Source organism: Xenopus laevis, chromosome 3L, assembly GCF_017654675.1.
Source record: "Xenopus laevis strain J_2021 chromosome 3L, Xenopus_laevis_v10.1, whole genome shotgun sequence".
NCBI classification, from domain to species: Eukaryota; Metazoa; Chordata; class Amphibia; order Anura; family Pipidae; genus Xenopus; species Xenopus laevis.
In genome coordinates this window covers 109,684,933-109,710,295 of record NC_054375.1, presented here as the reverse complement: position 1 = coordinate 109,710,295, position 25,363 = coordinate 109,684,933, and the positions used below count along the sequence as shown (strand labels likewise).

General features: G+C 39.3%; 1 protein-coding gene across 2 annotated transcripts in view; it reads left to right on the top strand.

Annotated features, from left to right (window-relative positions):
• Positions 1–3,411: 3,411 nt before the first annotated feature.
• secisbp2l.L (SECIS binding protein 2-like L homeolog) overlaps positions 3,412–25,363 on the top strand; it is a 32,880-nt gene continuing 10,928 nt past the window's right edge. The window contains exons 1-7 of one of the 2 annotated variants that reach the window (XM_041586788.1): positions 3,412–3,672; positions 20,011–20,183; positions 20,762–21,083; positions 21,607–21,742; positions 22,172–22,395; positions 24,487–24,511; positions 24,955–25,070. In XM_041586788.1, the coding sequence (XP_041442722.1) occupies positions 3,655–3,672; positions 20,011–20,183; positions 20,762–21,083; positions 21,607–21,742; positions 22,172–22,395; positions 24,487–24,511; positions 24,955–25,070 (1,014 nt within the window). In that variant the 5' untranslated portion in view covers positions 3,412–3,654. Of the gene's footprint in view, positions 3,673–20,010; positions 20,184–20,761; positions 21,084–21,606; positions 21,758–22,171; positions 22,396–24,486; positions 24,512–24,954; positions 25,071–25,363 lie in introns of both variants that reach the window. The other variant, XM_041586787.1, reaches the window with a different exon arrangement.

Here is a 25,363-nt window from a genome sequence, read left to right as displayed (position 1 = left end):
GGGCTATAGAGTTAGCCTTTTACATAAAGTTCTCCCACGTATTCTTTTTTTATGAGGTTATGTCAAGAAGACAGTTTGAGTGTTTGCACTACAAATAATGCAGAAATTACTGTACATATACGCTGACATGCTGTCACCCTGTATAACAATTCCAAGAACAGAATGTGATTGGACAAGACCATTGTATAAATAGGCACAAGGAACAAATAGCCCCTTCCCTAAGCATTTTATATGACCCTTCACTTCTAGAGGTCTGTCTTATTCTAATTATTTGCTGTAGGACCAGTAACATAATACAATTTTTTACAACAAATTTATATGGGAAAGTTTTTCATTCTATAATTTTCTGGAAAAACAGTGAATGATATTTGACTCCTGTTTATCTAGCAGGTTAAGTCCAACAACTATTGTATTCTACACAGTTTATCTATTGCATGCTATGCAAATTGTCTATAGTCCTGCTCAACTTGAATGGCTGCCCCATGACTACTGATTTATATAAACAATATTTGAGTTTCTGAAACATCATATCGTGTGTAAACCCTTTTATTTTTTCTAGTGTTACAGGTCCTTTCATTTCACTCATCACCTGTGCACTAATGTATTGACACAGTTTCAGAGCTTAAAGGGATAGTTCATATGCCTTTTCTCTCAGCTAAGCTTTGCTATCTCGTCTCCTCTCATTGTCAAATTAGACACAGGCCATCCAACTGTCTTGAGCAAATAGCTTTGTGCTTTGACCCCATAGATGGTCCACTTTATGTTTAATTAACACACAAATAAGGGATATGCACATGGTATCTCACTAACCTAAATGGTAAAATATCAGCCAAGGCCAGGGCTGCCATTACAAACAGGTCTGGGAACTGGGATTCAAAATAGGCCCTGGCATGTCGCGTACACAGAGGCCCAAACAGCTCCCCACCCTTCCATTAAATAGTGACTGTCAATGGCATCTTACAGTAGCCCTTTTGGCATTTGCCAGAATCCATAGATTGCCAGTAGGGTTGCCACCTGGCAGGTATTTTACTGGCCTGGCTGGTAAAAATTATGGTTGATCCCAATGTTATTAATAGGGAAAAAAGATAAATATAAAGGAAGGCCGGTATTTTTTTTCCAGAAAAGGTTGCAACCCTAATTGCCAGTCTGGGCCTGATTACACATTACCAGCAAAACCCACCCTGGGCCCACTTCCCTCTGTCTTCCTGACAGCTCTGTAACCCGGGCTACTCACCCAATCCCAACCCAGACCACCCCCTCTAAATCACAATGAGTGGTGACACCCCTAGTTGGTATCAGGGTGGGTCTATGACAAACTTGTACAAAAGCTGTGTTTTGTACAATAGTATTATTACTGGCTTAAGTGCCATCACCCATAGAATCTACAGCACTGGCATAAACATACCATTAGTGCCAACTTCATAAATTCGACAGTTCAGAGTATAATTTTGATCCATGGCATGATGAATGGCTGCTGGGAACATGTTGCACACAAACAAATCAGCCAGAAGGCAACCTAATCAACAGTGAACTGCAATAATTGACTGCAACTTGCTCCAGGTTTAGTAACCAAGAGCAACCAATTGCTACTGATTGCTTACTAGACCACGCTATATATAGTTTGTGTCTAGGGATTGTTCACCTTTACATTAACTTTTAAGCTCCCCATAGACGCTACGACTCTTCTTGCCGAACGACCGATTTTAGGGAAGTCCGACCAATCCTTCGAAATTATCGTGGGATTCGAACGATTGAACATCTTATGATTTTTCGGCCGACATCTGTCAGGAAATTGATCGGCCAGGTCAAAAATTCTTTATTGGTCCCAGTGCAATGTATCTATGTTTGCAGGGCCAAGCAGGCAGCTCTCCTTTGTTTTCCTGACAAATTGGTCTCTTTAGTTGATGGTCAATTTGTACGATCGTACGATGAGGATCGGATCTTTTAAAAATCTCAACATCTATGGCCAGTTTTAGTATGATGTAGAGAATGATATTCTGAGACAATCTGCAATTGGTTTTCATTTTGTTGTTATTGGTGGTTTTTGATTTATTTAGCTTTTTATTCAGCAGCTCTCCAGTATTGTAATTTCAGCTACCTAGTTGCTAGGGTCAAAACTATCCTAGCAGCCATGCATTAATTTGAATAATAGACTGGAATATGAATAGGCGAGGGCATGAATAGATGATGAGTAACAAAAAGTAGCAATAAAAATAAATGTGTGTAGCCTAAAGCTGGCCATAGACGCAAAGATTTGATCATGTTAATCTCAGTTTCGTACTATTTTTGGGCCTTGTGTGGAGTGTGCCGACATTTTTTGTGCCATGGTGATCGGTCATCAGACGATACAACAGGCTAGAAAATTTCTGTCGGCTACCGATGATATCTCTACATGTATTGCCGATCTGATGATATCAGTGGGAGACTTTCAACAGCTTTTGTTGGACATAAACTTTGGTGGGATTGCTGTCAGGGGCAGAACATCGTCTGATCTGTTCTTTTACTACTATTTGATCTGAATGGTTAGTGGCAGGTCCCGAGAACAATCATTTGTCCGATATGAAGGTAAATCTGCATGTCTATGGCTGGCTTTACAGAGCACTTGTTTTTAGATGGGGGTCAGTGACCCCCCATTGGAAAGCTGGAAAGATTCAGAAGGAGAAGGCAAACAATTCAAAATCAAAGACCAATTGAAACGTTTCTTATTCTATAACACACGGGCGTGTTTCCTAACATGGGAGGTAAATACCTGGAGATATAAACAGCCACCTATAACTTAAGGTGGCCATAGACACACAGATCCTATCGTACGAATCGAGGATTCGTACGATTTTCGGATTGTGTGTGGCGTGTGCCGCCATCTTTCGTTTGGCGGAGATCGGTCGTTTGGTCGATCAGTCAGGTTTGATTTTGACCCGACCGATCCCACCAGAGCCCACGGCACATCATAATCGGATCGTTCGGACATACGGCTGAACAATCAGATTATAGCCATGTTTGTTAATGGCATATCGGGGAAAGATCCGCTCGTATGCCGATGTGGCCAAATGAGCGGATCTTTGCATCTATGGCCACCTTTAGAAAACAAAAGAAAAGATCTGATTGGTTGCTATGGGCAACATCTCCAGAAATCTCCAGATATTTATCTCCAATGTTAGTGAATATGCCCAACCCTTTAATGATATTTAGTTATCCTAATAATATGTGCACAATGTAGTATTGAAACTGAAATCCAGAATCCGTGACTTTAGATTTAAATAACGTTACAGTCAGGGTGAAATCTGTTGAGCCTTAATTCCACATAGCGACGCATTTATTGGTCACTGCCTCGTTTCTCTCCCGTCTACTGAATGGATGACAGCTGATGGCGCAATCCACTCATATTGAGCTTCCGCGGCTTCCGTCGCAGCTGACTCTCTGTCAGAGAAGAGATCGCTCCGCCCAGAGGCGACGATACGGCGCGGGTTACGTAGCTGGGCGGCCCGGGGTGTGGATAGAGGCAGAAGGAAGGGGGGAAATAACAAGAGCAAGAGAGAAGGGAAGTGGAAAATGGACGAACCTGGGTTTGTCATCTCGTACTGCCGGGCCCAGTGACACAGACGCGCTCCCGGGCAACGAGTGTAGGTGGAGTCGTCAGAGTTAGGCCCCGAAATCATGGAGATGAACGAGCAGGTAAGAGTAAAGAAGCAGAGCAAAGGTACAGAGAGTCGTCTGATCCCTGAGTATTAGCCCTGCTTGGCATGTACACACTGTGCTCTCATCACTCAGCACTTACTGGGACAACATTGGACTTTGATACTTCTTAGATTAGCTGCATTCTAACTCCCAGCATTCCCCAATCTCTGAGGAGCTTTTTACAGCTGCTGAGCCCAACTTCTCTTCCCTGGGGCATTGTTTTCAAACATTTGTTTTTTAAAGTTCGAAATCATGTGATTTTATTTTGTTGTCATTGTTGGGCACTTCTTGATTTTATATTCAGTAAATATATAATAATGTGTTTCTATATCCTCGAAACTTACTAATACTATGGGTCCTTACAGGCTCTGGGGGACGAGTCACAAAAGTGCAGTAAAGTAAAACTGGAGTACGTTTTTTTTTCTTTTGGAAGGGGGGGTTGTTATGTAGTGGTTAAGGGTTGGGGAGACGGGCAGATTCGGGGAGATTTAGTCGCCTGGCGACTAATCACCTCTTTTGCGTGGAAAACTGCGAGGAAACTTCGGGCGACTGCGGAAATCGAAGCGCCACGAGTGTATTAGCGCAGGCGATAATTTATTCAAGCAGGCGGAAGGCAGTTCGGGGAGATTGTCGCCACACAGAAGAGGCGATAAGTCGCCAGGCGACTAAATCTCCCCAAATCTGCCCGTCTGCCCCAATCCTAAAAGAACATCGGAGATTTCAGAAGTCTTAAAGGGGGAGTTCACCTTTAAGTCAACTTTTAGTATGTTATAGAATGGCTATTTCTAAGCAACTTTTCAATTGGTCTTCATTATTTATTTTAGTTTTTGTATAATTTGCCTCCTCCTTCTGACTGTTTCCAGCTTTCAAATGGGGGGTCACTGACCCCATCTAAAAAACAAATGCTCTGAATGTATTGTTACTTTTTATTACTCATCTTTTTATTCAGACCCTCTCCTATTCATATTCCAGTCTCTTTTTCAAGTTAATGCATAGTTGCTAGGGTAGTTTGGGCCCTAGCAACCAGATGGCTGAAATTGCAAACTGGAGAGCTGCTGAATAAAAATTAAAAAGCTAAATAACTCAAAAACCACAAATAATAAAAAATGAAAACCAACTGCAAATTGTCTCAGTATATCGCTGTCTACATCATAGGAAAAGTTAATCTAAAGGTGAACAACCCCTTTAATGCAGTTTGTGAATAAGGTGGTGTTGTATGGTTTGCAGATAAATGATCATTCCAGACAGTGAGTTATTAAACTTGAGTCCCAAATCACGAGGGAGATGCTGAGACTGGTTTTCAGACTGCAAAATGGGGAGGCAGGGGATGAACATTCCCATTGAAACGTGTGTGGGGTGGTTCACCTTTCAGTTAACTTTTAGTATGTTCTAGAATTGCCAATTTAAAGCAACTTTTCAAATGCTCTTCATTTATTTTTTTTAGTTTTGTTAATTATTTGCATTCTTCTTCTGACTTTTTTCAGCTTTTTAATAGGGGTCACTGACCCCATCTAAAAACAAATGCTCTGTAAGTCTACACATTTATTGCTACTTTTTATTACTCATCTTTCTATTTAGACCCTCTCCTATTCATATTCCACTCTCTTATTCAAATCAGTGCATGGTTGCTAGGGTAATTTGGACTAGAGATGCACCGAATCCAGGATTCGGTTCGGGATTCAGCCTTTTTCAGCAGGATTCGGACTTCGGCCAAATCCTTATGCCCGGCCAAACCAAATCCAAATCCTAATTTGCATATTCAAATTATGGGTGGGGAGGGAAATCGTGTGACTTGTCACAAAACAAGGAAGTAAAAAATGTTTCACCTTCCCACCCCTAATTTGCATATACAAATTAGGATTCGGGTCGGTATTTGACCGAATCCCTAATTTAGACCCTAGCAACCAGATTGCTGAAATTACAAACTGGAGAGCTGCTAAATAAAAACTTAAATATCTCAAAATCCACAAATAATAAAAAATTAAAACCAATTGTACATTTTCTCAGAATATCACTCTATATCATACTAAAAGTTGGATTAAAGGTGAACAATCCCTTTTATAGAACTCCTGGCATACTCTGACTGTCAAAGATTTAGTTTTTAGTGTAGTTAATTGGCTGGAAATAGTTGTTGTAGTATCATGAGTTTTAATATGTCTGTATTCCGACTGTCCTGGATCTGCTTATAGGCTGCAAGCTACCTTTGGGACACTAAAATAAAAGATACCCTAGGATGAGGGGGGATCCGGCCTTTTTCAGCAAGATTCGGCTGAATCCTTGTGCCTGGCTGAACTGAATTATAATTTGCATATGTAAATTAGGGGAGGGGAGGGAAATCGCGTCAAAAAAGAAGATTGTTTTCCACTTTTTCCTTTCCTGCCCCTAGTTTGCATATGCAGATTAGGATTCAGTTCGGTATTCGGCCAAATCTTTCACCAAGGATTCGGGGATTCAGCCGAATCCCAAATAGTGGATTCGGTGCATCCCTAAAAGTAAGTGGTGTTTTTAAAGGGGTTTAAATAATAATTATAAAAAAACAGCTGACATACGCCAGCATTGCCGATGTAGCCCTGGTCTTCCGTATTTATGAGCTGTGTGATGAGTTCTGTCTGTGTAGCAAGGTGTAAAATCCTGGCATCAATGGCGTTGGCTTGTAAAAGCTGTGTTGATCCCTATGAAAGTGTACACCATCATTTACTGTGTTTGCTGTTTAACTCTGTCCCACTGAATTAAATGGCCTTCAACAGGTCTGAGGTCCAGTAAAACAAGGGTTTATTTAACACTGTTAGTGCAGTGACACAAATTACACGTCTTTATAAATATCGCTCTTAGCTCATTGTAATGGACTATTTCTGTGGTTAAAATGTATGGCTTTAATTTATGCCTTAGGACAACAACAGAGGTTATATTTGATTTTACCAGCTTCTCATTATGCAAATTGTTTCCCTCTCATTATGCAAATAACAAGGGCATTGCAGCACCAGTGCATATGAAGAGTTATGTCTGTAGAGAGGATACAAATACCCTGTACCAGTAAATTCTGGGCAATGAACAGAGAACTCTAGGGGCTCATCTCTGAGTGCACAGGGCTTGTGTTTGTGGGGGACTGTGTGACCACAACTGCATTGTGGGTGCAGCTAAGCAAATAAGATGTTCTACCACTCGTCACAAAATGTCATGTTATTGCTGATAAAATCTTGAAGCATTGATGAACAATAAGGACGTACAAAGGTTTAGATAAATTACACTGAATGAATGCATACGTTTCCATGTTAACTGTGTTCAAATTGAAGCTACAAAGACATAAAGAAAAGTAAAAATGTTTTGTGTAAAGCAGCTCTATAAAAACATTTCTGCTGCAAATTACTTGACTGAAAGCAGAGTAGATGAACTAGGTGGTTTTCCTGGAGCCTTTGCTTCCTGATGCTTGAGATTTCTGCACTTGTGACTCACTTAGGACAGAATCTGAAAACTTTATACTGTAGTTCTGTGAGTCTGTCACTGCAAAAAATAGCCATTTCCTTCTAAGCTTTCTAATGTAAATCTAAAGCTATTGGCATGTGATCATTTACAATTTTTTTTTATGTGGGAAACGCATGTCTCTGTCTTGATACATTGGAAGCATTCACTTCTATTGGGTGCAATTTCAGTCCAGTAGCTGCTTTCCGACCAGCTTAAAAATGCAACAGCCGAAACACTGCATTCTATTGCATTCTAGTAGTGTAATATTTAGCTACCACATGCTATAAGCAGCTTAGTTGCAGCTCTGTGGCACAGAGTGCCTCTTTCTGGAACACATTCTTTACAACCAGAGAGTACACTTGGTTTCATGATAACTTACATTTAATAGTGCCAGACAGAGCTGTTTCTTGGCCTGCTCCCTGAGCCACTGTATCAGTATAGGTGCAGACACACGGAGCAGATTTTGTTGCTGAAACAAGTGAGATTTTGGCACCAACATCCGCTCTGTGTCTGCACCCGGCCTGATGCAGTGGCTCGGAGTGCAAACGTGCAACTGAGCTTATGGCCACGGATCAGCTAATCCTTAGCATGGGCATATGTGTAGGCCAGGAATCAGCCCTGTGTGGCATTAGCCTAAGCATTAAATAACTGTATACCAGTTTAATGTGCTAAGTCTCGTCATAATGAGTTATTACTAGCCCACATATGTAATAAAAAGCACTTATTTTTCCCAGGTGCAGTAACCCATAACAACTGATTTTGTTGTTGTTTTCTGGTGGCTAGTAAATGTTTCCTGTTTTCATTGCTATAGGTTTCTAAGAATGTTTTCTAATTTAGTGTCTTTTATTAGGTAACCCCATAAGAATCAAAAATAAACACTGGCATGTCATCCGCCTCTCTATGCACACACAGGGCAGATTTCGAAATAAAACTCCAAACTAAAAAAATAATTCACATGAATTTGAAATTCCACCTTTGATAAATGGGCCTCTTGGTATTATGCAGGCATGAGTATTCTAAGATAATTTGCATTTAATTTTTGATGATTGCTAGGCATCTGTTATGGATTTCAGTGTAGAATATGCTGGAGCGGCACTATTAACTAATGCGTTTTGAAAAAACATTTGTTCCCATGACAGTATCCCTTTAAAAAATACAACAATTAATGGAAAAATTGGGGTTCCTCGGTGACATAATAAAATGTAGTGTACAGGTGAACATTCTATTTAACCTTTGTTAAAGTATTGTATGCTGACTGTGGCAAAATCTGGGTGGGCCAGTACTGTGAGGTTATTTTCCTGCTGTGTAGCAGTGGGACACAAAATAACAAGTGGCTAGAATGGCTTCAGATGCTGAAACAATATAAGTATTTGTTGATTTGTATCAGCATGAATTTGTCTTTATTATTCCACAACCATATGTTCAGTGTTACAAAGTTATTTCATTTTGATAGTTTGTGATTAAATGTATATCCAACCATAGTTAAGGCACAGTCTTGTTTCATTCTAACAACATAAATCTTGATATGATTTCCTAATGGAAATCCTACATAAACATGTCCTGCAGGTTCTAGCAGGGATATTTCTTGTGGCTTCTGACTTGTGTGACTGCATGGTTGCCATTCTTTCTTGGACATATGCAGACTGCACTAAGGTTCGCAAAACAAACATTTATTGTATTTTTATGAGTGATGTCATTATTAATAAAGGAATATGAAATTATTTAAATACTGTTTTGCTAAACACTATCATTAAATTTTATATTGAATCTGTTTTTAATTGAGGCTTCTGCTATAGCAGGGTAGGTAACCTACAGTGGCCCAGCCACAGCCTGCATCAACCCCTTATCTGCTGCAAAGCTAATTTCAATAGAAACGCACATTCCAAAGGACTCGGGTATATCTGTTTAAAAATAAAATACATTTATTTTCAGTTCAGATAGTGTTTATGGACCTTTTCTACATAAGTAATCATTGAACAACAATTGTCCCATAGCCCATTATTCGTAAAAGTTTATTCAATTAACATAAAGTCATATTAAAAATCTTAGTACATTCTGGCCCCATACAATCCACCTTTCGCGTTTCGTATCCTCCGGTACTTAATCATAGTTAGTTAAGCCCAAGTGAACGGGCTCAGGTCAAAATGAGGAGTATATTTGCCCTTTAACTGCTGCATCTATGCCTGCTTGTGTTCAAACAGAAGCCCTGTATACTGTTTATTTTACCATAGAAAAAGTCATAGGAATGGTGCGGTATAACACTTGAATCCAGTTTACAATATAGACAACTACATTGGAGGATATTAGTTTCATGTGATGGGCAGCATCTAAGCTACCAATTATAATGAGTGAATAACAACAAACACAAGCATTTTATTTGATATACAGTAACCAACCATGGCAAAATTATACCAGTCTGTTCCTGCTAGTGTCATCTTCTCTGTGCTCCTGCTTTACATAAAGACAAAGACATTTCAGTTTGGGTTCTGTGTGGAGGTTAATTCATAGTAACTTAAACAGATTTTCTCTTCAGGGTTAAATTACTCAAGCTACAGACACCACATCCAAAAAACTGTATTTCAATGCAGTATTGTGTTGTATTGTGGACAATTGCAAGTTTGAATTCACACCAAGCAACATGTAGAATCTCTCCTGTGACTGTGTCAGATAAAGCAGAACTGAATGGCAGATCACTCCTATGTGAAGCCACTTTGCTAATCCAATAGCTAGAAATGGTGTCGGGGTGCTGGGTGCCCACATGTTGTGGCACTCTCAAAGTCACCCCTGGCTGTACAATATTTTGAAATGGGCATAATAGCAAGTATACTTTTTTCTAATCATAAATCTATTTCATGGGTATCTTTTTGCACTTTTCAGTATATTTCCTTCCTGTGCTATGCTCTTTAGTTATTTAATAATTATTTTTTTTCAATCTGTTTCAATGGCAATTTTTATTGCCTTGATTTGTTTGCTTTTCTTATCTCTGTTTGCTATGTAATTTATACTGACCTTTCAGTTTCTACTTAAGTCTGTAAAGACTGTTTCCTAGATACATGAAGTTCAGGACTAAAAGCAATGCAAACTACAGAATAATGAAACATCAATCATTTTACATACTTGACTTTAAATGGTATCTGAAGTCCTGCCCCCTCTTTAACCAGAGGGGGCAGGACAAACTAAGGGTCTGGACAAACTAGCAGATTCGGGGAGAATAGTCGCCCCAGCGACTAATCTCCTCTTCTTCGGGGTGACAATCGCCCCGAACTGCCTTCCCCCTGCCCTCAGCCGGCTAAAATGTAAATAGCCTGTGGAAATGCACACACGGCGCTTCGTTCTCCGCAGTTTCCTCTTGAGGCGACTTCGGAAAACGATTTTCATTTGAGCCGTCAGAGGGCAGGTGGAAGGCAGTTCGGGGCGATTGTCGCCCTGAAGAAGAGGAGATTTGTCGCTGGGGTGACTTATCTCCCCGAATCTGCTCATGTGGCCAGACCCTACACTGGTTGAATTTCATCCACTGGCATATTTTTGCCAAAGTAAAGTGCTCAAAACTGTCCCTACTGCATTGCCTTCATGGCCTAACAACTCAAGTACTGGAGATTTCCAGCTCAAAAAAACCTTTACTAGAACATCTTTAATGTAAAAAGTACCAGTACGGTCGCTGTTGGATGTTTCCCAATGCCACTGAACTAGAGTAGGCAGCAGTGGTTTCAGCTGTGTGGCATCCAACTGGACAGAGTATGGATTTACAGAAGGATTATGCTGATGATGAGGGATTGGGCTAATAGAACAGTTACATTCAAGTTAATTGGTACCAAACACCAAGGTTTAAAAAAACACAACACCTTTATTAACCCTTTCCCTGCCAGCCGTTTTGTCCTAGATGCGAACATCTACTGCCAAGCAGTTTTTAGATATTTTGCACTCTTTCACTTTAAGGGCCTTTCCTGGGGTGGTCTTTTAGTTAACCCAGGAAAACAATGTATTGTTTTTTTCAGGACAACCTGAACTTTCACAATATGCAAGAATTTTGGTGTAATTCTACTTCTCTAATAAAATATTGGATTCTAAGTGTCAAATAAAATGAAAAAAATCATGTTGCACGAAGAACAATCACATATATCAGAAACATCATTCATTTTATGTACGAGAACACAGCCGATTTAGAAAGGTCTATGTCTCCTGAACGCGACAATACCAAATATATATAGTTTTATGGAGATTTCTCACTTGTATAGCTCAAAATCTACAAGCAGTACACAACCAAATTTCCAAAGCAACACTTCCCAAACGGCATACTTTTGATTTCAAGGCCAAACATTCCGCTAACAGTAGGTTTACCCTAGAAAACTACCCATTACTAGAAAGAACAGATTCTGGTGAATCAAAAATGGGTAGAAATATCTTTGTACTCCAAACCACCAAGTTGCAATTGTTTCCTAAAGTTATAATGTTTTATAGAAATTGGTGAATTTTTTGAAAAATGACCTCAAAGCTTCCACTCTACAGCAACATATCTCCCACACATCATTAGGTATCAATGTAAAACACCCCAAATATAAAATCCTGGGTCCACTGAACAGTTTGATGCCCAATATGAATAGATGTACCCAAGCACGTGGCATAGGAGGCCCCAAAAGGAAGACCCCCCATTTGTTCTGTCATTTCAGATACTGCAAAATCAACACATTTACATCGTTTTGGGGGGCGGCAAAGGTAGAAAAAAGTATGTTCACCCCAGAAAACCATATATTTTCGGAAAGTACACATTCCCCTGAATCCAAATTGGGTATGCATGTCTTTCTACACCAAAGTACCAAGCGGCAAACCATTACTAAAGTTGGTGATTTTGGCGACATTTCCAAAAATCACTTAAAAATTTCTACCCTGCAGCATCGTATTACCCACATACTTTTAGGTATCAAGACAAATCACCCCAAATATGAAAGCCTAGGGTCCTCTGAACAGTTTGATGCCCAATATGTATAGGTGTACCCAAGCAAGTGGCATATAGAGGCCTGAAAAGGAAGACCCCATATGGTCTGTCATTTCAGATACTGCAAAATCAACACATTTACATCGTTTTGGGGGGCGGCAAAGGTAGAAAAAAGTAAGTTCACCCCAGAAAACCATATATTTTCGGAAAGTACACATTGCCACGAATCTAAATTGGGTATGCATGTCTTTGTACTACAAAGTACCAAGCCGCAAATCATTCCTAAATTTGGTGATTTTGGTGACATTTCCAAAAATCACTTAAAAATGTCTACCCTGCAGCATCGTATTTCCCACATACTTTTAGGTATCAAGAGAAATCACCCCAAATATGAAAGCCTAGGGTCCTCTGAACAGTTTGATGCCCAATATATATAGGTGTACCCAAGCACGTGGCATATAGGGGCCCCAAAAGGAAGACTCCCATATGGTCTGTCATTTGAGGTACTGCAAAATCAACACATTTACATCGTTTTGGGGGGGGGCAAAAGTAGAAAACAGTAAGTTCACCCCAGAAAACCATATATTTTCGGAAAGTACACATTCCAACGAATCCAAATTGGGTATGCATGTCTTTCTACGCCAAAGTACCAAGCCGCAAATCATTCCTAAATTTGGTGATTTAGGTGACATTTCCAAAAATCACCTCAAAATATCTACCCTGCAGCATCGTATTACCCACATACTTTTAGGTATCAAGACAAATCACCCCAAATATGAAAGCCTAGGGTCCTCTGAACAGTTTGATGCCCAATATGTATAGGTGTACCGAAGCATGTGGCATATAGGGGCCCTAAAAGGAAGACCCCCATATAGTCTGACATTTCAGGTACTGCAAAATCAACACATTTACATTGTTTTGGGGGGGCAAAAGTAGAAAACAGTAAGTTCACCCCAGAAAACCATATATTTTCGGAAAGTACACATTCCCACGAATTCAAATTGGGTATGCATGTCTTTCTACGCCAAAGTACCAAGCCGCAAATCATTCCTAAATTTGGTGATTTAGGTGACATTTCCAAAAATCACCTCAAAATATCTACCCTGCAGCATCGTATTACCCACATACTTTTAGGTATCAAGACAAATCACCCCAAATATGAAAGCCTAGGGTCCTCTGAACAGTTTGATGCCCGATATGTATAGGTGTACCCAAGCACGTGGCATACAGGGGCCCCAAAAGGAAGACCCCCATATAGTCTGTCATTTCAGATACTGCAAAATCAACACATTTACATCGTTTTGGGGGGGGGCAAAAGTAGAAAACAGTAAGTTCACCCCAGAAAACCATATATTTTCGGAAAGTACACATTCCAACGAATCCAAATTGGGTATGCATGTCTTTCTACGCCAAAGTACCAAGCCGCAAATCATTCCTAAATTTGGTGATTTAGGTGACATTTCCAAAAATCACCTCAAAATATCTACCCTGCAGCATCGTATTACCCACATACTTTTAGGTATCAAGAGAAATCACCCCAAATATGAAAGCCTAGGGTCCTCTGAACAGTTTGATGCCCGATATGTATAGTTGTACCCAAGCACGTGGCATACAGGGGCCCCAAAAGGAAGACCCCATATAGTCTGTCATTTCAGGTACTGCAAAATCAACACATTTACATCGTTTTGGGGGGGGGCAAAAGTAGAAAACAGTAAGTTCACCCCAGAAAACCATATATTTTCGGAAAGTACACATTCCAATGAATCCAAATTGGGTATGCATGTCTTTCTACGCCAAAGTACCAAGCCGCAAATCATTCCTAAATTTGGTGATTTAGGTGACATTTCCAAAAATCACCTCAAAATATCTACCCTGCAGCATCGTATTACCCACATACTTTTAGGTATCAAGAGAAATCACCCCCAAATATGAAAGCCTAGGGTCCTCTGAACAGTTTGATGCCCGATATGTATAGGTGTACCCCAGCACGTGGCATACAGGGGCCCCAAAAGGAAGACCCCCATATAGTCTGTCATTTCAGGTACTGCAAAATCAACACATTTACATCGTTTTGGGGGGGGGGCAAAAGTAGAAAACAGTAAGTTCACCCCAGAAAACCATATATTTTCGGAAAGTACACATTCCAACGAATCCAAATTGGGTATGCATGTCTTTCTACGCCAAAGTACCAAGCCGCAAATCATTCCTAAATCTGGTGATTTTGGTGACATTTCCAAAAATGACCTCAAAATATCTACTCTGCAGCATCGTATTACCCACATACTTTTAGGTATCAAGAGAAATCACCCCAAATATGAAAGCCTAGGGTCCTCTGAACAGTTTGATGCCCGATATGTATAGGTGTACCCAAGCACGTGGCATATAGGGGCCCTAAAATGAAGACCCCTCCTTGTATGTTCTGTCATTTCAGGTACTGCAAAATCAACACATTTACATCGTTTTGGGGGGGGCAAAGGTAGAAAAAAGTAAGTTCACCCCAGAAAACCATATATTTTCGGAAAGTACACATTCCCACGAATCTAAATTGGGTATGCATGTCTTTCTACTACAAAGTACCAAGCCGCAAACCATTCCTAAATTTGGTGATTTTGGGGACATTTCCAAAAATGACTTCAAAATTTCGACCCTGCAGCATCGTATTACCCACATACTTTTAGGTATCAAGACAAATCACCCCAAATATGAAAGCCTGGGGTCCTCTGAACAGTTTGATGCCCAATATGTATAGGTGTACCCAAGCACGTGGCGTATAGGGGCCGCAAAACGAAGACCCCCATATGGTCTGTCATTTCAGGTACTGCAAAATCAACACATTTACATTGTTTTGAGGGGGGCAAATGTAGAAAAAAGTAAGTTCACCCCAGAAAACCATATATTTTTGGAAAGTACACATTCCCACGAATTCAAATTGGGTATGCATGTCTTTCTACGCCAAAGTACCAAGCCGCAAATCATTCCTAAATTTGGTGATTTAGGTGACATTTCCAAAAATCACCTCAAAATATCTACCCTGAAGCATCGTATTACCCACATACTTTTAGGTATCAAGAGAAATCACCCCAAATATGAAAGCCTAGGGTGCTCTGAACAGTTTGATGCCCGATATGTATAGGTGTACCCAAGCACGTGGCATACAGGGGCCCCAAAAGGAAGACCCCCATATAGTTGTCATTTCAGGTACTGCAAAATCAACACATTTACATCGTTTTGGGGGGGGCAAAAGTAGAAAACAGTAAGTTCACCCCAGAAAACCATATATTTTCGGAAAGTACACATTCCAACGAATCCAAATTGGGTATGCATGTCTTTCTACGCCAAAGTACCAAGCCACAAATCATTCCTAAATTTGGTGATTTAGGTGACATTTCCAAAAATCACCTCAAAATATCTACCCTGCAGCATCGTATTACCCACATACTTTTAGGTATCAAGACAAATCACCCCAAATATGAAAGCCTAGGGTCCTCTGAACAGTTTGATGCCCAATATGTATAGATGTACCCAAGCACGTGGCATATAGGGGCCCCAAAAGGAAGACCCCCATATGGTCTGTCATTTCAGGTACTGCAAAATCAACACATATACATAGTTTTGGGGGGAGCAAAGGTAAAAAAAAGTGCATTCACCCCAGAAAACCATATATTTTCGGAAAGTACACATTCCCACGAATCCAAATTGGGTATGCATGTCCTTGTACTCCAAAGTACCAAGCTGCAAGCCTTTCCTAAATTTGGCGATAAAAGCAACAGTTTTTACATTTTTGAAAATTGCCTAAAAATATTGCAATTGGCCGCATTTATCTCACCCAATTTCTTACATACAATTCTAAAACACCATAAATACTGATGCCAAGGGTCAATTGAACCGTTTGATGCCCAATATGCATTGATATACCAAGGCAGCTGGCATGTGCGGACCCAAAATGAAAATAGTGCATATGATTTTTCTCTGCTGCCGATTCGCCTTCTGTGAACATAGACCCTTGACTTCATATTATATGCCTCAAGACCCTCCTAACAGCAAAGACCCCCCCAAAACCATATATTTTTGGAAAGTACACATTCTGACGAATCCAAAAAAGATAAAGACGTCTTTCTACACCAAACTGCAAAGCTTTTCTAAACGCAGAGGTTTTTACATTTCTGAAAATCGCCTAAAATTGTTGCAGTTTGCCGCATTTATCACACACACTGTTTTACGTATAAAGAAAAATCACCCTAAATATGGACGTCAGAGGTCTACTAAATAGTTTGATGCCCAATATGCATAGATTTACCAAAGTATGTGGCGTGTACAGACCCCAAATGAAAAACATGCCTATGAATTTTCACGCTAGCCAACTAAGCTGCAGAAAAGAGAGCCCCAACTGTGCGTTATGTGCCATAAGACCCCAAAACTGTAAAAAGACCCCCAGAAACCCATATATTTTTGGAAAGCATATATTCTGGCGAATCAAACTAAGTAAAATAAATCTTTCTATACCAAAGCACCAAACAGCAAAACTATACTAAAGATACATAAGGAACAATAATGCATGGATAAAATTGCAATAAAACCACAAAAATAGCGTAAATCAATGAAATAACAAAATAATTGATCCGGCAGCGTAATTAGTGGCCGAAATCGATTATCCAATAGTCACGCTGTCAAAATAACATGCTTTTAGGCAAAACAAACAGTACAATGAATAAGTAAAAAAAAAAAAAAAAAACCCTGTTTGTGAGTTTTTGTGTATACATATTTGTGCACTAATAAAAGTTGTCTGAGTGTGCAAATACATGTAATTAAGTGTAAATAAGTGTACAAAATCGACTAAGTGTGCTAAAATAAAAAAATAAAAAATAAAAAAACACAAATTTTTACTAAAATGTTCATGTAAGTGTATAAATGTACTGTAGGTATGTGTAAGTGCAGGTAAGTGTGTAAAAAAAAGTGCACTTACCGTTTTTGTAGCAGGAGGATCGCTGGAACCGAAGGACGACTCCTGGCAGCGTGTCTGCAGAGTTACTGCGCAGCAGGAAGTGACTGGGCGCGTGGTGCGACGAGGAGGAGGTAAGCCAGCAGCAGCAGCGCTTACATTGCGCTTCTGCTACTTTGAAGTCGGATCTGCGACAATCGCGTCGCAGATCCGACTTGACAGCCCCCCAGCCACGTTGCCCAGGGGGCTGTCTACCCTCCTGACTCTCTGCAGAGGCGGCAAAAGCCGCCGATGCAGAGAGAAGGGCTCAGCTGCAAAAGAACGTACGAGGTACGTTCTTGGCAGCCTGAGCCCTGAACCGCCAGCACGTACGCCGTACGTGCTTGGCGGTTAAAGGGTTAATAGGGTATACTTTTACCTAATAAGGATGAATAGGTCCAAAACTCATCTAAGTCAGGAGCAAGCTCAGGTGCGCAACCCCAATGTACAAGCCAGAAGAGGCCTTGCATGTTTTGTGTTATACGAACACTTAGGGGCCTACTAATCATACTGTGTGAAGTGATGCATTGTCAGCGATGTTGCCCACAGCAACCAATCGGCAATTCAATTTCAACAGTTCAAAAACAAAAGCAACGGTCTGATTTGTTGCTATGAGCAACATCACCTGTAATCTGTCACTCTTCTTTTTACACAGCATTATAAATAGACCCCTCAATCATAGGCTCTCTGACTGAGAGTTAGTATAACACGAAGCACATCAGACCACCTGTGTCTAGTACCTCAGTAAACTTTTCATACGCCTGCTCTTGTACACACATTTATATCTTCCCCAAATTTTTGTTAAAAAGACTGTACCTACTAGGTTATACTTCTTAGCTTGTTGTTAGGCTAAGAAGTTATGGTTATGGCTGGTGAAAAGGAATGTTGTGGCTAGTAACCACAAAATGCTTCAGATCTGGATGGAAAAACTATAATTGAAGCCCAGTAGTAACTTTTGTTGTTTTGGGGGGAAATATTTTTCCTGATGATCATGTGTCGACATGGCTTACTTTCTGTAACAATTATCAACCCTGTCCTCTAGGTTTAGAATTTAGATTATATTTACTGAAAAACTGTACTTTCTAAAGGTAGATCAGATTTTGGTGTGCTCACAGCACAGTTTATGGTCCATAATGCCAGACCAGATTATTATTCGGCATGTGTGTGGTGATCACTGGCAAACCTACACCATGATGGACCTGAATTTCAACCTACAGATTCGCGGGAAATTGATTGATCAAAACATTTTGACCATCCATATAAGTAAGCTGATTAACCAATCGGCAGGATATCCTGAGAATTTAGAAACCCAATATTCAGAAAGCTCAGAATTACGGAAAGGCTGTCTCCCTTAGACTCCATTTTATCCAAATAATACAGATTACCTTTTTCTCTGTAATACTTAAACAGTACCTTGTACTTGATCCCAACTAAAATATAATGAATCCTTACTGGAAGCAAGAAAAAAAAGAAAATGAGTTTAAAGTCAAAACTTATGCATTCTAGTGATTTCAAATATAGTTCCACCCCTCAGAATTATTGAGTTTAAGGTTTTAAAAACCTTTTTGATCTATGCAGTATGTTTCTGGAGCAGTTTTTTTTGAATACTTATTCTCATTTCTTCATGCGTAATCTTTTTCTCAGAAACTGTTTTTCACCAAATTACCTTCTGTAATGAAATACGTTTTCTCTAATCCTTCTAGTGATGTAGGAAAATGGAAAAATGTGATCAAGGTTTGAGATGAGCTATTGCTGTTTAATGTAGCTGTATAGCTGTAATTTCAATGACCCATTTTCTTCCTATGAAGTTTCAGTAGGTGCCAAGCTTTTGGCATTGTTTGTAGGCATATACTGTATGATTAATACCTGTTTGAGAGACACTGTAATCTATATTTTAGTAACTCCATATCCTTGCCTACGCTAACGTAGTTAGACATGTTATAGGCCAGTATTACAACCTAAATGGGGAGGAGATTGTGGAAGGCAGCATTTAGCATGCTAGCTAACTTCATTCCATGTTTTATTAGTATTAGATTAGCTCTGCTGATCATAATGGCTAATACCTGGAATGGGTGGTTTGGCATTGACATCAAAGGGAAGATTTTTGGTAATCCTAATCCATGAGATAAGAATTCATGTGGTTTTGGGCAAATTGTTTCCTTTGCTGGCAGTGGGAAGGGATCTATGGTGGGCAGAAGATGGTTTGAATTAGTGATATATATGTATGTTGACACATATCACAGAAATGCAATGAATAAAATTAGCCTATATATGCACAAAGTTACATAAATACCCAAACTATAAGCATTGACATAAAACAATGTTTCTAAAAAGATGATATCTAGACAGGAATCGCCTATAGTTATGTCATTAGGTATGTTTATATTAAGAGTCATTACTGCCCCTCAATCAACATGTTTAGGTCCTTTTTCTTCATTCACCACTTCTGGTATATTGAAAAGTTGAACTTCGGGGGGGGGGGGTGAATCCCAGAGCATTTTAGGACCCTCTCACCCATCACAAGTGCATTATCTGGGTGCCATCTATCAGGTGAATAATGCATTGTACTACATGACTTGGAATAATCCCAGTGGCATCAGTATTTGACCTAATAGTAGCATAGTACATTTGTTTATTATTTTCACTTTATATATGCTAAATGGGAACATTAAGAGTTGAGTGTATATGTTTTCTGTATTTTCTTTTGAATTCATATGAATATGTTGCCACCTTAGCAGTTTTAGTTAGACTGGTGCATTTAGAACTTTTCTTTTAAAAATGATTCTGTTAATATGCTGAGGGAATATGGATATAGTATGAATAGTTTATATGCAGATATTGCATATATGTCTATAAATGTAGTGTGTGTTTATGTACAATTGTGCCAATGCCTGTGTTTGCATGACTGAAATGTATCATCTGTACAATTGTTTTACTGATTTTTTTTTTTTTTACATTTTAGAATGGGAAATTATCTGCTGAAGTAGAGCCCTTTGTCCCTCAAAAGAAGGGGGCAGAAGCAATACCCATGGCCCTTCCTAGTGACGGTGGGAGTGTAGGTGGACTGGAAGCCACGCCCATCCCGAGTTACCTTATAACTTGCTATCCATTTGTTCAAGAAAACCAGTCCAATAGGTAATTCACTCTGTAATCAATAAAACCAGCAAGTAAACAGAGATATGATCTCCTTTTGTTTTCTGGTCCGTTCTATAAATAGATATTATTGTGCGTACATGTCATCAGGAATTTAACATCAGCTGAACTTTTCTTATTGTCCTTGTGCAAATATATTACTTGTATAGCATGTCAACCCTACTGAATTATTATTATGTCATGGCAACAGAGGGCATATTGGAAGATTAATATGCTGGATAAGTCTTAAAGGAATTCCTCCATACTGTATATAAAGGATTTACTACCATTTTGGTCCAAGCTGCAGCTTTGTTTCTTTTTTAAATCTATAGATGGCTCCAAGGCCATGCACTGTGCAATGTAGATTCCTCTCTGCTGGGACTATTTTCTTACACATAGACGTCAGAGCAATCTTGAATGGCATAATGCCAACTAGCACAGTACATTCTCTACTTATATATGTATGACTGAATTATTATGAGCTATTATATTACATGAGGTTAGTCATTTCATAGCAGTTTACCAAAATTGGTGGAATAAATGGTGGCTGAAACAAATGTATATATTTTTTTGTTTTGCAGACAATTTCCTCCATATAATAATGATATTCGGTGGCAGCAGTCCAACTCAAGCCCAGCTGGGCCCTACCTTGCTTATCCCATTATATCTACTCAACCTCCTGTGTCTCAAGAATACATGTACTATCAGTTGATGCCAGCACCATGTGCTCAAGTCATGGGATTCTATCACCCGTTTCCAACTCCCTACACCACTCCTCTGCAAGGAACTAATGCACTAAATGCAGTTTCTGTAGACTGTAGTGAACGGGCAAACCAGCAGAGCCAGATAAATGTCCTGACTAGTCAAAGAAACAGGAATATCAGAGCACCACTTATTCACAAAGTATGTATCTCAGTGGAATATCGCACTCATCTGTTTCTCAATGTCTTCCTGAGGAATTGTGATGTTTCCTTCCATCATGTTACACTTTATATAAGGTTATAAGGAAAAAAATAAAATAAAATCTAGATTACACTCAATTTTGTTATGAAACAGGAACCCACAATATCTTTCCCAAAACTTGCATTGCTCATGCCACATTTTTATTACTGTCATGGTGATTTTATTCTTACAATAGAATATCTGTATATTCCAGCCAGAGAGTCACCGATTTTGCACTAACTGGTTTTGGTTTGTGGTTAAACTGTTGTTTTGCATAAAATACCTAATGTAATGACAAAGCCAGCTGAAAGATATTCTAGCAACCCATAACATCTCCTGGTACCTGAGCATAAAGGAGTTATAATTAGAAAATCTGACCTACATAGATGTCATATTATTTTCTTATCTAGATTGCTTGAAATACTCAATGTGGATCTGGAGTTGTGTTAATGTTTAGATGTAACATTTTGAATTTCCAAAACAGCCACAGCAGGTATTACCACAACCCAAGTGCAAGAGACCTCCCATGAAGAGCGTGGCCATTCAGAAAGAAACCTGTGCGTCAGGCCCCGATGCAAGATCCAAAATAATTCTCTTAATGGATGCCTGTCAACAAACAGGTAAAGAATGCCAAGGTATAATACGTTTCAATTTCACATTTTCACTGTCTACATGTGTAAAAAGGGAGATTAAGTGATAAATCAATGGTAAAAATGTTTTAGAAATAGTGCGCTAGTGCTGTTGACCATAGTAACCAATCAGACCTTTGCTTTAATCGTTAGTAGACTGATCAAAACTAATCCTTGATTGGTTGCTATGGGCATTTTTACTTGTGCTATTTAGCACCTATGTTTGTAAATGAGCCCTACAGTCTTGAGATTGCATGCTGTTTTAGATACCTTAGGAGAGGATCCCATAGTGGTAGTAGACTTTTAAAAGGTCTTTATCATTATGCTAGTGTCTAATTGAAGTTTAAGTTTAGTGAATAGCCTCCATGTTGTAATGTCATTAAAATGTTACTGCATACCAAATTAATCATTTGCTTTTAGATTTCCCACATGAAATAGCTAACAAGACTCTCTGTGAAAGTGTCGGAGCAACACCCTGGAAGTCAAAGGGCAGACGCAGAAGGTTGTCCCACCCTGCTGCAGAGTCATCAAGTGAACAGGGAGCCAGTGAAGCAGATATCGACAGTGACAGCGGCTATTGTAGTCCTAAGCATTGCCAAGCTGCAGCAATGTGTACAAGACATGCAGATTGTGGTGCAGTCAGTGTACGTACTTTGAATATCCTGGGCTATAATGTTGCTCTGAGAGTCAAATACAATGTGATTACATTTTTTTTCAAAACCCATCAGTTTATAGTGCTGCTCCACTATATTTAATTTATAGGGGCTAGACATTGTTGTTTTCCTGGTTCCCCCAGTCATGTGACTTGTGCTCTGATAAAATTCAGTAATTTTTACTGCTGCACTCCAAGGGGTATATTTATCAAATATTTATTTATAAAAGAGTTAGATTGCCACAGTCTGCTAGAGTGAAATTCCGCCACTCTCCATTCATTTCTATGGGATTTTGAAAGGCGTATTTATCAAAGGATGAACTTTCACCCATCGATAAATCCCATAGAAATGAATGGAGAGTGCCGGAATTTCACTCGAGGACGGTGGTGATCTCTAACTTCACTCTTTGATAAATATACCCCTAAGTTGGAGTGATGTCACCCCCTCCCCCCAGCAGCCCATCAGCAGTCTAATAACATAACATAACAATGGGCAGCTAACCAGATAGCAGCTCCCTGACACCTCTGCTGAAGGATTCAGGTGCCTGAACTGATGGTGCCTGCATGGGCTAATAGCACTGCTGCTACTTTCCTGAATTTTAAGTGGGTGAACAGGGAAAAATGCCTATACCGCCTCCCAGTAATTTAGGGTAGTTTCAGGCATTTCATTGCCAGATAAAATACACTATGGAAAAAATGTCCCATCTCCCATTAGCTTTAATTAGCTTGTACAGTAAAGGATATATAGATATACACAGTATGCACTTGTAAACAATGGTACATTGGCTTCTATAAACAATAACTCCAGATCCTAAATACATTATACAATGAGGGGAAGAAATAGTGGCACCCAAAATACACTAAATACAACAGGAAGCAGTGGGAACTTTAGCCCCATAAACAATAAATACACTGAGAGGCAGCGGGAACTTTAGGCCCATATACATTAAATACAATGAGAGGTAATGATTTCTGACATCTCAGATCCCCTTACACCTCCAAAAAGCAGGTTTCCTGAAAGCTTGAGATGATTTGAGCTTAGTAGAGTTCAAAATGAAGTCAGAAATTGTTTGCATAGCTAAAAGTGCTAGGCTACCACCTAGTGGTAAACCTGAGAATAGTACAGAGCAGAAGAATTCCTGTTTGCTATTACACAGCCTGGGTCGTATTGAAGTACAATGAGAAGGGGAGAAACAATGGTTGCCCCAGAGCAGTTCCAGCCTGAAGTGCTGGCTCCTTCTCAAAGCTCAGAATTAGGCACAAAGCACTGAGATAGCTGCTCCACACCAATATTACAGCTAAAAAAAATAATTTGTTGTTTCAAGAATACAATTTTAAATAGTAGAGTGTTTGCATTATAAACAGTGTAATTTAGAAATAATAAGTAAACCATAAAAATCATGGCAGTTTCCCTTTAACAAATAAGTTAATGCTGAACGGTGTGATGAGATGTGCAGTTTTTGTAATACAATTAACTGTGTGCAGATGACAGATAGCTATCCAATCCTTGCCTTGAGCTGTCCACATATAGGCCAGATGGTTTTTACACAATTCATACATTTGTGGTCAAACTGTTTGATTATATTTCTTGTTAAGACCACCCTTTTGATTGTGACCTTTAGTATTGATTTAGCCAATGCTATACTGACTCACATTCCCAAATTGACATTTTCAAAACCACTACATATAGATCATACAAGTCAACCCATGAATCAGTAGTTGGATCAGAGGAATTTGGCCAATTTTTATTAGGGTCAGTGGCAAAGGCAAATCGGTTGGCAGTCCTGTATGTGGCCAGCTTTGTTCACTTATCATTAATTAACCAGATTAAGTCGGTGCCCCAAGTTACATGGCAGAGTTTAAAAGAACAGTAATAAACCATTGAGTTTATGTCTGGGGAACAAGAAAACTCTTTAGGTCTGATTATTGATAAACTCATGCAGCAAGCATATCTGTGCACTGGACAGGATAAGCTAAACGATACACTTGTTGGACTTTTTTCAACTTCAACTATTTAATATTTATATGATTGTATGTGTGTTTTGTATGTCAGGTTTTCATTATTTGTATATTTATTTTTCAGATTTCAGATCCAGCAGTATCTGCAGGTATAGTATTTACCCCTATTTTCCTTTTTTACTTATATCTGTACAGGTATTTGATTCTGAAACCTGTTAAAAAGTTTTTTCCGAAAACCAGCAATGCCATCCCTCTACTTTTTTTTTTATTTCTGTCTGATTTTGTTGTGCCTCTGTAATACTACAACCATGCTTTACAATCAATGTAATACATAGTCCGACATTAATCCAAAAGGAGACGAAAACAAGCTTATTGGTTTCTTAGTGTTATATTTTTGGCATACCAAATTATGCAAATCCCCCAGCCCTAATTAGAACATTTTAAATATAAGTAATCGGTAAAACTGCAATGAAGTGTAGTAGTTGCAATTATTGCATGCAGTTATTTGTTATTTGTTGATATAATACATAATGGGCATTGTGTTTCTTTATTTTAATGACTTAATATAAGAATGACAATTTTTCTACTTAAGCTGGTGGTAGCTGGGCCAGTGTAGCTTCTCAGGCAACTCAGAAAAGACCTTGGAATGAAAAAGTACAGACATTTTCTAGAGGAGGAAGACAGACTGAAATACGAAACAATGCACAGGTAACTCACTGTCATAGGGTTTTGCAATCACACTTCTTTTCCCCTTAACTATTTTAAGATAAATTAATTCTTGCTTTGCCTCGTGGATCAAAACTAACAACCTGTATGTCAGTGTGCCAGATTACTGGGAACATGTTGATATTCTAGCAAGCACCAATGGGCAATCTTCTGTTTAACACAGCAGTCTTGCTCACGTCATGTCTGTGCTCCCATTAATCTTCACTGAATGAAAATAACAAACGTGTATGTGGGGTTAAACAAATATACTTACGTATGTATACACCTCCCCCATT